Source organism: Bos taurus, chromosome 23, assembly GCF_002263795.3.
Source record: "Bos taurus isolate L1 Dominette 01449 registration number 42190680 breed Hereford chromosome 23, ARS-UCD2.0, whole genome shotgun sequence".
NCBI lineage: Eukaryota > Metazoa > Chordata > Mammalia > Artiodactyla > Bovidae > Bos > Bos taurus.
The window spans coordinates 16,254,448-16,268,572 of record NC_037350.1 but is presented as its reverse complement, the minus strand read 5'-3'; the positions used below and the strand labels follow the sequence as shown (position 1 = coordinate 16,268,572).

Below are 14,125 nucleotides of genomic sequence, written 5' to 3'. Positions count from 1 at the left end.
AGAGGATGAGACAGTTGTATGGCACAACCGACTCAATGAGCATGAGTTTGAGCAAGCTCTGGTACTTGGTGATGGACAGGGAAGCCTGGTGTGCTGCAGTCCATGGGGATGCAAAGAGTCGAACACAACTGAGTGACTGAACTGAACTGAATTACTTTACAATGTGATGGCTTCTGCCATACATCAACATGAATAAGCCAAGGGCATACATATCCCCTCCCTCTTGAACCTCCCTCCCCATGCCACCCCTCTAGGTTGTCAAAGAGCGCAGGCAGAATTAAGTAACTCAGAGTGGAGGTTGGCCATACCAGAAAACTAACCACGTGATTAGAGCAAGTGAGTAGAGGGCCAATGTGATTAGAGGGCTAATACCATGTGACGACAGAGGATGAGATGGCTAGATGGTATCATCAACTCGATGGACATGAATTTGTGTGAACTCCAGGAGTTGGTGATGGACAGGGAGGCCTGGCGTGCTGAGATTCACGGGGTCACAGAGTCGGACACAATTGAGCGACTGAACTGAACTAAATCATGTGATTAGAGGACTGGGGCTTTCAGGCACAGCTCTGCCACTGGGAAGGGCAGTGGAATTGGAAACTGAGTCATGTGGGCAATGATTCAATAAACCAGTATTCAATATAAGAAACCCCAATAAAAACTCTGGACACCTAAGCTTGGGTGAGCTTCCCTGGTTGGCAATACTTTGTTGTCATGCAGTAAATGTGCTGGGAAGATAACAACATGTCCCTGAGAATTAGAAAACATTGCATTTGGAAATCTTGCCTTTTGGCTAGTTCAGATTTGTGTGTTTTTGCTATGATAAAACTTTAATCATAACTACAGCATTTCCCTGAGTTCTGTGAATTGTTCCAGTGATTATCCAACCTAAGATAATCTATGGAGATGCTTGAAATTTGTAACCAGCAGATCAGAATTGAGTGTGGCTCAGGAGGTCCCCAACTTTCAGTTGTACTTTAGACAATGTTGTAGAAGTCTGTGCTCATAACCTGGAGTTGGCCAACTTTAAGTAACAACAAAGTTTAGAAATATCCTCTAAGAGTCTGGTTCCAGCTTGAGTCCTAGGAGGCCATCATAATTATATCCCTCTCCCCCATTTCAGGGTACTTGTCTGTCCAAGTACAGGTTACTGCATACTGCTTTCTTTCTTCAACCATTCTGGGCATAAATGTCCCTGATAGCTCAGTTGGTTAAGAATTTACCTGCAATGCAGGAGACCCCAGTTCAATTCCTGGGTTGGGAAGATCTGCTAGAGAAGGGATAGGCTACCCACTCCAGTATTCTGGGGCTTCCCTTGTGGTTCAGCTGGTAACGAATCCGCCTGCAATGTGGGAGACCTGGGTTTGATCCCTGGGTTGGAAAGATCCCCTGGAGAAGGGAAAGGCTAACCACTCCAGTATTTTGGCCTAGAGAATTTCATGGACTGTATAGTCCATGGGGTCGCAAAAAGTTGGACACAACTGAGACACTTTCACTTTCGTGACCCTTTAGATGATGTCATGAACATGGAAATTCTTACCCAAGGAACCTTCCTTTTCATTGATTCTATACATTCTCTAAATACACAGTTAGAATACCCATGATAGGTATGAATGGATTAACCTATACCTCCACACTCTAATGATTTTATATCTCAAAGACTCCAGCCTCTACCATACACATACAGGAAAACTCTTCTGAGATCATCCTGACTTGGTTTCACCAACAAATCCTACAGGCACACTTAATCTTCAAATATAGGCAAACAGCTTTTCAGTGCACCACTTTCACTGAGGGAATAAATACATTCCTCCTCCTGTCATCCCACCTCCACTTCTCCAAACCCCCAAAAAAGCCAATTCCATGATCACTGCTGAAAACAAGCTTCTTTCTACTTCTTTTTCTTCTAGTCATGGAAGCTCTCAGAACTGTCAATTTAATCAAACCCTCCTTACAAAGCATTCAAACTAGCACCCAACCTGTTCTCCCCTGGGATGGCCCCATACACAGACACACATGGCATCATTAGAGAAGAGACAAAATATGCAAAGGAAGAAAACAATAAAGAATCCTGTGGTGCTGGACTAGAACTAGAGAGACCTACATACAGATACACAGATCCACTGACAGGGTTTGGGATTAGTGACATACCAACAGCAACAAGTAGACTTACTATCTTATTTCTGAACACTGATCTCTACTAAAAAGGAACAGGTTCCTTGGAGAAATGGTTGATTTCAGAACTAAGGCAGAGAAAAGTCCAAGATGTGTTCAGAACATCTTGTGTCAGAAAAAGGAAGTGCTCAAAGAATGATGGGGACATAAAAAACAACAAAGACAGCTTGAAGGCCTGTGTGTGCATGCTTAGTCACTCTGTTGTGTCTGACTATTTGCGACCCCATGGACTGCAGCCCGCCAGGCTCCTGTGTCCATGGGGATTCTCTAGGCAAGAATACTGGAGTGGGTAGCCTTTCCCTTCTCCAAGGGATCTTCCCAACCCAGGGATGGAATCCAGGTCTCCCACATTGCAGGCAGATTCTTTACTGTCTGAGCCACCAGGGAAACTGCCTGAAAGGCCTTCCACTGGTCAAATCTAGGACAATTTTGACCACCAGAATAATGGGACTCCATGAATACATACTGATACAAATAAAAAACTGAACATTTGGTAAGAAAGAGGATATTTAATATGTCTCAAAGTATCTCACCACCAAATATTTAGTGATTAGAGAGGGAAAAAGAGTAACTCCACAGCAGAGAAGCCTTGCAGAAATCAAGTGATCAAAGTTAAAGAGCTATTGAACCAAACTGGAACACTTTGGTTCAAACCTGGAACACTGAGAACATGTAATTTTTGTAATATTTCTGTGAAAGAAACAACCTGACTCTAACCATGAAGCATACAGACAAACCCAAATTGAGAGGCATTTGGCCTGTACTTGTCAAAAGTGTCCAGATCATGAAAGTCAAAGAAAAACCAATGCAACATTCCAAACTGAAGATTCAAAGACACGACATACAAATGCATGCTTTGGAACTGGATATTTTTGACACAAAGGATGTTATTGCAACAATTGGATCTCAGTTTCCTCATCTGTAAATCATGCGATTAAACTAGATCTACTTCTCCAAATACCAATAAGGGACTTAGGTTTCTGTATAGACAAACAAAAAACTAGATCTAACAGTCTTTCAATATATAAAAAGCTCTTGATTGGTATTCTAACCATAAAGAAAGACTGCAACAGACACCCAGAAGTTGTAACCAAAATTAAGTTGCATGGGAAAAAGTCTTAAAGAAAAAAATATAATACAATCAATACTGTATCCACACAATGGAATATTACCTAGCTATATGAGCCGATATGGACAGATGTCAATGGCAAGATTTTGTAGAGAAAGGAAAACTTAGCCCAGTATATCTAACATAGTCCCTTTTCTATGTATGTCTGCATATATATGTTTAAGATAGCCCCATATATGGCATGTATAGGCACAAAAAATTTCTGGAAGGATATATAAGAGTTTGTCAATAATGATTAGTTCTGAGAAACAGGAGAAGATAGTCCTAAAAGGAAACAGAGCACTTTCCTCTCCATCTTCTACCCCTGTACACTCAATTCTCAACAAGAAATATAAAGTCAACCTAGTAGTACTAAGTACATATAGTACCCAGACCATGGTTCCTAACATTCCCAACTAAAAGGAAACTCCCTGCATAAGTGGCTGATTGCATATATGGGTCAGAGTAAGTACAAAGTGAGGTGTGGACATCTTGTGCCAGAAAGCAAAGAAGCACCCAAAGACTATGAAAGGCATGTGAAAATGACCAAGAAGCTAGTGTGATGGGGCATTCAAAGGCCAAACATGGGGTAATTCGAACATCAAAAAGAACCACTCTATCAAGAAAAGCAAGAAAGTGATCATTACAAGAGTCAAGGTAGGGGTTAACTATGGAGGAGGAAGAAAGCACACTATGGGTCTCTGCAGTCCTGGTGATGCTCTATTTCTTGACCTGGAAAATAATATTTGTTTATAATAAGTTATTAAACCAAATATATTTGTTGTGTAGACTTACACACACACACACATTTATATAATATTTCATAATTTAAAAATTAAAATGTAAGGTTTCATGAAAAAAGTAAAAACAAGAAGGAAAGAAAGAAAATGGCAATATCTTACCTGCAAGAGTATGTAGGTTCTCCCACTTTAAAAACACGACCACAAAGATGAGAAGGTTTATTTGTTTGTTCAAGTTTGGAAAATCCCAACTCAGGATCTTCACCACAAAGGTACCATTCCATTGGTCCCAACAAAACTTGATGTGCCAACATGTCTTCTTTCTGTGGAAAAGGGTTGGGACCCCTGCAGTAGATTTTGGGTACATAGTGGGCCAAATGCTGGTATACTTCTCTAGTGAGGTCAGTTGCTTGCAGCCATTTCTTTAAAAAAAGAAAAAATAATTTTAAACAAAGTCAATAAACTGCAAATTTGAATAAATCTACTCTGTTTTCTTCTAGACACAAAAAATAATGACAAAAGAATCTTATAAACTGTTTTATTGACAACATTCATCACTGTATGCCTTTTCAAAAAGGGTAAAACGTTTAGATTTTAACTACAATAGCCAGTATCTTAGATTTCTACTTAAAGTGAAAGCAAAATCAACAGTGAAATGAGCCCATCTCCTCAAAATGACTCCTGAAGCAACCTTCTATGGGCAGTCCAGGAAAATAACCACAACAAATCATCTCAAAGATGCTAGCCATTGAGCCCATCTGACTTCCTTTCTAATTTCAACTGTTTTGCTCAAATGATACACTGATTGTGATTTGGATTCTCTTTTCAGTTTGCTGATAGCAAGAACATACAGTAAACAGGAACAGCCAATATACTAATTCTATTTCTCAATGATTAATAAATGACACCCCACAAGAGACTTTGTTTTAATGATTATGTTCTTTTCCCCCTGATCAACCTCTGCTTAAACCCTTTCTCCTTTGCTCTCCACGCTAAAAACATTTAAAAAAGCCACTGTTTCCTGTACCCAAACTTTCATGTCCTACTACCTGTGGTAATTCTACTTAGATATCTAACAGATGCTGCGATATTGTAATTTACAATAAGAAATACACTTTTGGTTTTCTCATTCCTAGCACAGAGTTCCTAAAACTCTTGAAATTTCCTAAGTATAAGTGAGATAAAGAAAGGAGTGTCTTTTGTTATTCAAAGCAAACCTCTTTCAATCAGACCTGAACTGCAGTTACTGAGGTGACTCTTGGAAAGCCCCTAAGGATGGGGAGCTGGTTGCCACAGGAACATGATTAGTAGGTGGGAACTTACAGCCTCCACCCCAACCAACTTCAGGGAAGGGAGAGGTGCTGGAGGTGAAGTTAATCACTCATGACCAATGATTTGATCATCACGCCTATGGAGGCATGAAGCCTCCATAAGAATCCCAAAGTGTTGAGGTTCAGCCACCTTCTTCCTTGATGAACAGGCAGAGGTGCTAACATGCCCAGAAAGGGCATGGAAGCTCCACATACCTTCCTCTGTTTCATTTGGTTATTCCTGAGTTGTATCATTTTATAATAAACAAGTAACCTAGTAAATAAACTGCTTCCTTGAGTTCTGGCAGCCACTGCAGCAAATTATTGAACCCAAAGAGGGGGTCACAGGAACCCCCCTCATTTGCAACATAAATTGTGGGTAACCTGAGGACCCCCTGCTTGTGAGTGGCATCTGAAGTAGTAATGGGGGCAGCTTTGTGGGACTGAGCCCTTAATCTTTGGGATCTGATGCTATCTCCAGGTGTATAACGTCAGAATTGACCAACTTGTAGGGCACCCAATTGGTGTCTGCTGAGAAGGAGAGAACTGCTTGATGTGGGAAAAACAATCCCCTACATTTGGTGGCTGGGAGTGTTGGTGTGAATGTAAAGAGAAACAGAAGAAACAGTTTTTCCTTTCAGACACCAACTCAATATGTCCAAAATTGAACTCATGATCTTCCACAACACAAAACCTCCTGCCATTTCCCTATTTTAAACTCCAGCATCTACCAGGTATTCAAACCAGAAAAAAAACACAGAAATCTTTCTTCCTTACTCCAACATTCAATTAATCATCATGTCTTGTCTATTAGGATTCCTCAACATCTGTTGAATCCATCCATTTCTTTCTCTCCATCCCTACTGGCAGTGCCCCCACTACCCTAGTCCAAACTGCCCAGAGCCATCAGACTGGTGCAACCATATTCTAACTGGTGATCCCCACTAGTTTGGCCCCTCTACAGTCCATTTTTCCAAACTCACTACCAGAGCATTTCTTGCAAAATGCCAATCTGATCGTGTCACTGTTTCCCCTTCTATTTAGGATCAAGTCAAGTCCACTGACACGGTTTACAAAGCCTGTGTCTTGTATTATACTTACTAGTCTCCTCCTCCTGACTGGCATTGCTCCTCTCTGCTTCCCAGGGCTATTTTCTACTCATTCTTCAGATCTCAGTTTATGTTTCACTTTCTCTAAGACGCCTTCTCTGCCCATTCCTTACCCTAATCTCCTGTTCCTCTACCCCACCCCCAACAACCCCCAAATCTATAACAGAACCAAGCCCAAGCAGGCATTTAGCAAAATCCATTAACCTAGTGACTATAAATATATCTGTACTACTGACTGTCACTTAACGTTGATATTACAGAAAGATGCTCCATGTGGCTTTTATGGAAGCATAAATAAAGCCAATCCAGGTGCAGGCTCTAAAAACCAAACCAAGTAAACCCTATAATAAGGCATCCATCAAACCACCTCCATTCTTTTCTCTTTCTATTTCCCTAAACCTTAAGATTTTTCCTCATATTCTGTCATTTATTTATTCCTGCCTCCCATACCAATTCCATCTACGTTTACTTGTCCTCCATATTTCCTTGTGTTAATTACAACCAACCTTTTCTGTCTCTAAACCAAATAAAAATTTGAAATCAGAAAACATGGAACAACTCACTTCTACAAAAATGCAGTTATCTGTTAACTCATAGGTCTCATGTTTACCTATAGACTACATATATGTCTCAAATTACATCCTTGTTAAGAAAGAGTGCATTCAAGTGATGTCTAACACCATAAGACAAGAGTATAAGGTCTTCTAATGGCTATACTCCAATATAAAATAAAACATTAAAAAAAAAAAGAGTACAAGGTCTTCTTTTTAACTATTACTTGCATAATCTTCAGTCCACTTCTTTTTTTTGAAAAATAACTCCACAGAGAGATTTTAAATATTCATGAGGTAGTATATACTAACTTTCTAGTTAATTTCACACTTGAGAAAACTTTTCCTAAAAATGTAAAACTCTTGTTCATAAGATAAGGGCTGGATGGAAGTTTACAATTGAAAACAGTGAAAAAGTCTTTACCCCTGAAGTGAAACCCCTTTCCAAATGTAACTAATTTTGCTCTGTCTCCTTTTATTAAGTAGGAAAGAGACTAAATTACTCTTAAAACAGTACTTGCTGCTGCTAAGTCACTTCAGTCGTGTCCGTGTTCTTGCCTGGAAAACAGTACTTGGAGGGAGACAATCATTAAGATTTAAGAATTCGCCCCCAGGATCCTAGAAAACTATGCTTCAATTTTAATTTACAACATATTTAAAGGTTTTGTTTAACAGCGATTTTTTGTCTTATATTTTATGTTGCCATTTCTCTTAAAAGTTTACTTTTGCAGAATTTTGATTCAGGGAGGATAAAGGATGGTGCTTTGTAAAAGAAAATGTTGTCTGTGGCTCCAACAACACTGATGGGCTAAATATGTTCATAGATTTCTTAAACAAAAAATTCAGAAACTAATATCAGCTTCTGGCTAAGGAATAAAAAATCAGTCACCTTACTTAAAACACTTAATAAACAAAGCAAAGTACCTTTACATGGGAATTATATACCAGAGATATAGAATTAGTGACCAGCAACAGTATAGATTAGAAGAAAAAGCTGTGAAGTGAAAATGAGCAGGTGGAAAAAATTTCTGGCTGCATTTCAGAACAATGGTTCACATATTTCTCAAAAGAAAAAAATCTATAGCTTTTTGTATTAGTTCTCAGGAACATAAGCTAATTGTAACTATTTCTTCAACAGGAAAAATGACCAGATTCCCAATTCGGCTGCGTGTTAATCTGTCCTTATTTCAGACCATGTAACGTGCACATCACAGTAACAAGCACTACCTTATTAGAAGTCCTCCACAAGGGACGTGGAGAAACTGTCAACTCATTCCACTATAGTAAACATGTTATGACAATGCTTCTAGGCTCTCTCCTATTTTGAAAGCTAATTTTCAGCCTTGGGATGGAGAGCAAGTATAATAAACACAAAAATGAAAGAATCCCTTGGGGTTAGTTCGTTTAGCACAGTGAAAGTGAAAGTCGCTCAGGCATGTCTGAGTCTTTGGGACCCCATGGACTATACAGTCCCTGGAATTCTCCAGGCCAGAATACTGGAGTGGGTAGCCTTTCCCTTCTCCAGGGGATCTTCCCAACCCAGGAATTGAACCCAGGTTTCCCACATTGCAGGCGGATTCTTTTCCAGGTAAGCCACAAGGGAAGCTTGTATCACAGTATCTAACTATAATGCTTGCCAAATTAAAGCTGTATTCTTTAACCACATTTGGTTTTGCTTTTGAACAAGGATAATCGACATGTAAGTTAACTATAAAACAACAATCTAAAGCAACAATCACTAATGCTGAAACGGAGCTTTCAGGACTATATTAAGAAAAAATTAGAACCAAGAAAAATCTAACTTAAAAATAGGCAAAAGATCCGAATTGACACTTAAAAAAAATATAAACAAATACCCAAAAAGCTTATGAAAAGATGTTCAACATCATGAGTCACGAGGGAAATACAAATCAAAACTATGAAGAGATCCAACTTTACACCCAATAGAATGGCTATAATGAAAAAACAGACAACTAACAAGTGTTAACAAGGATGTGAAACCCACTGAAAACCGCACCTGCAGACAGGAAGGTAAAACGATGCAGTCATTTCTGCCTAGCAATTCCTGACCCAGCAATTCCTCTCCTGGGTATATGCCCAATAGAAACGAAAACATATGTTCCCACAAAAAAACTGTACACAAAAGTTCATACTAACACAATTCATAATCTCCCAAAAGTTGAACAACCCAAACAGCCATCAACTGATGAATGGATTAATAAAATATGGTATATCCACATAATGGACTATCATTTGGCAGTAAAAAGGAATGAAGTATTGAGGATACATGCTACAATAAGGACAAACCTTGAATACTTATGCTAAGCGAAAAGAAACCAGTCACAAAAGACAACATATTACATAACCCCATTTATATTAAATTTCCAGAAGAGACTAATCTATGGAAACAAAGAAACAGGTCAGCAGTGGCCTAGAGTCTGGGAGGTTAGGAGGAGTGTACAGCTAATGGATACAAGACTTCTTTTGGGAAGGTGATGAAAATGTTCTAAAATTGATTGTGGTGATGGCTGTACAACTCTGCATATACTAAAAACCACTGAACTGAACTGTAAGATATGTGAATTACATTGCAATATATAAAACTGCTGAAAATTTTAAGGTAAAAAGTAATCAATATAGATATAATACTCTACATAAAACTTCTGTAAGGAATACATAGTTCTTTCAGACTTGGGGAGAAACAATATATCCACTTCGGAGAAGGCAATGGCACCCCACTCCAGTACTTTTGCCTGGAAAATCCCATGGACGGAAGAGCCTGGTAGGCTGCAGTCCACGGGGTCGCTACAGTAGGATACGACTGAGCGACTATCACTTTCACTTTTCACTTTCATGCATTGGAGAAGGAAATGGCAACCCACTCCAGTGTTCTTGCCTGGGGAATCCCAGGGACAGGGAAGCCTGGTGGGCTGCCGTCTGTGGGGTCGCACAGAGTCGGACACGACTGAAGCGACTTAGCAGCAGCAGCAGCAAATCATCCACTTAAAGATATAATCCAATCTGTGGAGCATAAGATGTAGATAGACTCAAGAAGTGTTGCTGCTGCTGCTGCTGCTAAGTCGCTTCAGTCCTGTCCGACTGTGTGCGACTCCAAAGACGGCAGCCCACCTGGCTCTCCCGTCCCTGGGATTCTCCAGGCAAGAACACTGGAGTGGGTTGCCACTTCCTTCTCCAATGCGCAAAAGTGGAAAGTGAAAGTGACAGTCACTCAGTCGTGTCCGACTCTTAGCGACCCCATGGACTTCAGCCTACCAGGCTCCTCCATCCATGGGATTCTCCAGGCAAGAGTACTGGAGTGGGGTGCCATTGGGGAGTCATATATACTTGCACAACCGGGAGTTGGTGACGGAAAGGGAAGCCTGGTATGCTGCAGTCCACAGGGTCGCAGAGTCAGACACGACTGAGCGACTGAACTGAACTGAACATACTTGCAGAATCAACTCTACCAAAGGAAAGAGAAAACTAGAACACAGGGCCAGTCACTTTACTATCCTAAACTTGAAAGTACTGGAGTACTTTCATACTTCCGTGACGCATTCTAGTAAAGAATAGATGGGGTCACAAATAGTCCTTCCTCCTCATTCAAATAAGAAAAGCCAGTGTGTAAATACAGTGTGGGAAAGATGACACCAGTGCTTATTAAGTAATTTGAGACGGATGTGATCCCAACCAATTACCAGTTACAGAGGTCTAAAGGCTGCAGTAACTGTTTATTACTTGTTTATTCTCTCTAAAGTTTACTTTAACCTGAGAAAACTTTATTCATTTTAATTTGTGACAAAGGCTGGGCTGGAGCCGAAGCTGGAAGAATATTAAAGCATTATGCTGTTTTAACCAAATACAGACAATCAATGCTTCACAAAGTACGGGCAAATTATACTGCTTGAAGAATCCTGTATTTTACTACTAGCCTGAATCTTTAAGAAATTTTGTTGGCCTTCAGACTAAATTTTTTTCCATCTTATTATTCAGAAATCCATTTAAAAGGAAACAGAGCAAAACTAAAATGTAGCTCAGACTCTGATGTTCACAAACTCCAAGTCCAGAGTACTAAACTTTGATTGCATTTCCCTTAATCTCCCCCACTACATCTGACTGAGAATTTCACTATGCAGGGACTAGGAGCACTGGTCTCTAGCATTGGTTTTATAACTGTTTACTCAGGAAATCTCAACAAATTTGAGAAGCTCTCACTAAATAACTTGCACTTTTATTTAAAATTTTATTTCATATTGGAGTCTAGTTGATTACCAATGTTGTGTTAGTTTCAGGGGTACAACAGCTTGCACTTTTAGAACTAGGAAAATAGAGTACATAGCCTGTACCACTGGGTCATGGGCAAAACTCGGTGGAGTAAAAAAGAAAACGTCAGGTAAATAACAGGACAGATATCAACATGGATACTGACAGGACGACGTGGATAGGGAACAGCTGTTATCATCATTTTACTATTTACTTCAAACACAGCTTTCTTTTTTTTTTTCCCCAAATCTCTCGATAAATGAAAGGCAGATGGGGAAAATCCTTGGGTTGTTGCAATATTAAGCAGAAAGTAAATGAAAACTGAACTAAACAAGTTGGTTTAAAAACAAAGACGTATCGTTCAACAACGTGTTTCTTGAAACTTTTCACCTCTACTCCTGACATTTACTTCCCCTATGATCTAGTGCCCTCATCAATTCGCCCAAAATAACTCCTTACTAACCAACAGCCCCATAGTGCCCTACTACAATTTTGTTCCTAACATTCAGATTGTTGACTTGTGCTCAAAGGTCACTTCCTCCCTATTAGTTTTTTTAAATCAGAAGCACGAAAGGTGGGGCCTAAGCTGTTTTGGTCCATTCATAATCATTCTGGGCAATCTGTTCTAATGGGTGTTCCCTGTCCTTCTGGAGGAAAGATACCATCGAGTTTTTTTAATTGTTTTATAACTCTGCTACTTATATGAGCACATTCATACTACGGGTTCAGCACAAGACTGGCTTTGAATGCTTTAAGTTTGGGGCATTAACTGCTCTCACCATGCTGTGGCCACATTATTAGCTTCCATTTACTGACAGCCGCTCTCTCAAAGTTATATAACGTTTGTTCTCCGTCCAACTACCCCCAACTCCTAGACGAATTATTGTTTTAATCTCCCAGTCTCAACGACCACTTTCTCACACTCCATAAATGTGTCAAGACACTAACTCTTCGCACATTCACTAACGTCGACTGACCAAACCAGGGCAAAAAAGGAATGAAAAGGAGGGGTAAAGACGGAGAACAGTGTTGCTGGCATCTTTGGATGCCAAGGCCGGTGCCAGAAACAAAGTAAAGGCGGCAGGTTTCAAATGAGGAGGCAAGGCTCCGCTTATCTCCCTAAAAGGAATCAGGAAGACAAAGTATCCAAAAAACCAGGAAGCAGAGTTGGCACAGAGGGCAAAGGCCCTGTGCTGGGGGACTTACTGGGAGTGAGAGGGAAAGAAGGAATAATGGAAGAGCGAAAGGGAACGCGAGGGTGGCTGGTGCACCCAGCAGCGCTGCCGGCTACTTGTGGATAAAGAGGGACGGAGAGGGGCAGGATCTGGGGCCTCCCCGGGCCATTACCTACACGGCGAGGCCCCGCGCGCCGGGTCGTCACCCCAAGTCAGGGCCCGCCACCCAGGGATTCCCAGGAGTCGGTTCCTCCCCCGGGGCGCGGCCTGCCACGGCCGGACATCCTAGCCCCGGTCCAGGCACTCACCCCCGCGGTCTCCTCAGCTGAACATTCCAGCAAACTCCGGTCGAGGGCCTGCACCTCAGGCTCCAGCTCCGACGCCATTTTCCCTCCTTCGCCTCCCCAGCGCTGACGCCGCTACTGCCGCCCCGAGGGCAGCGGCCTCGCCACGGCCCGGGGCGGTGAGGTGGGGTGCAAAGTCACCACCCTGCCTGGGGCGGTCGGTCTTGAGCAGGAGTTCAGGTGGCTGCGGGTGGAGAAGACGAAGAGCAGGGCGAGGTGAGCCGGGCAGAAGGGACAGCGTCTCCTGCGCTCCCTCCCGGGCTCTGCGCCCAAGAGTCAAGTCACCGCCTCGTCCCTGCCTCGGGGAAGGACACAGAAAACATCGGACCTGGCACTCTAGCCCGTTTCTACAGCGTCCGGCACCGTAAAAGGGGCAATAACACCCCAAAGAGGAAGCAGAGCACTCTGGGAGTTGTAGTCGTCCTCCGTAAGGCCAGGGAAAAGGTGGAACCCTTACAAGGAACCCATCCTCCCACCCAGGATGGCATTGTGGGAGTTGTAGTCCCTTCGTCTCCTAAGAGCTTGGAGAAATGGCAGATGAGCGGGCGGGGCTTTTCTGCACAGCTAGAATCGTGGGAAGAGACCACCTGGGAAGAGGCAGAAGCGCGAGATACTGTGTGGTACTGTAGCTTTATCCCTCAACACCGTTTGTTCATTTTTGTATCCCAGAGCTTAGAACGGTGCCTGGCACGTGGTAGAACTCAAATGCTTTTCAAAGCCTGGAGTGGGTACGAATTCAAATACTTGTCAAACGAATAAACGTTCCTATAGTTACATTTCTGTAGTGTTTATGGCCCTGTCATCCATCAACACTGGTAACGAAGGTGTACATCCCCCAGGATTTTGAAGGTTTTTAAAACATGTTAAACTGGTGTGAAAGGAAACATTTCAAGTGATTTAGTTATGACCAATTATTAAAATTTATTACAAATCTTGTTGCAAAGGAGGAGTCTACTGAGCCAATTCAAAGATTTACTCTTGATCGGGACGTTTTATAGAAATAGATAATCATTGTTAGGTTGGACACAAAAGGAAATTATGTTTCGGTAGAGGTGATTAGACTCTTGACTGACAGGTGGGTGGGTTTCTTAGAACAAGTCTTCAGATCCTTTAGAGTTTGTCAGAAAATTGCTTAACACGTTGTATTAGGTATGAGCTTTATTCCCACAAAGAAATTGTGAATTACATTAGGCAAAAAAAGTTCTGATGGAATCCAGGTTTGGGAAATTTTTTTTTTGCTGGGTGTTAGTGTTGTTGACAAAACTATAATATTACCCAAGTTTTTTCTTTTAAAGAAATAAAAATTAAAAAAAAAAAAAGAAATAAAAATTACTCATAATCCCACAGTCC

At 41.3% G+C, this 14,125-nt stretch overlaps 1 protein-coding gene across 15 annotated transcripts in view; it reads right to left on the bottom strand.

Moving 5' to 3' along the window:
- The window catches only part of UBR2 (ubiquitin protein ligase E3 component n-recognin 2), a 112,366-nt gene extending 99,230 nt beyond the window's left edge, over positions 1-13,136 (bottom strand). For 13 of the 15 annotated variants that reach the window (XR_009492471.1, XR_009492472.1, XM_059880356.1 and 10 more), the window contains exons 1-2: positions 12,740-13,136; positions 4,186-4,445 (exon numbers count right to left, since the gene is read on the bottom strand). Coding sequence is in view for 12 of the 15 variants with exons in the window: in XM_059880356.1 (XP_059736339.1) it covers positions 4,186-4,445; positions 12,740-12,817 (338 nt within the window). In the remaining 3 variants the exon portion in view is untranslated. Of the gene's footprint in view, positions 1-4,185; positions 4,446-12,739 lie in introns of those variants that run through there. The other 2 variants (NM_001192638.1, XM_024983620.2) reach the window with 2 other exon arrangements.
- Positions 13,137-14,125: the final 989 nt, after the last annotated feature.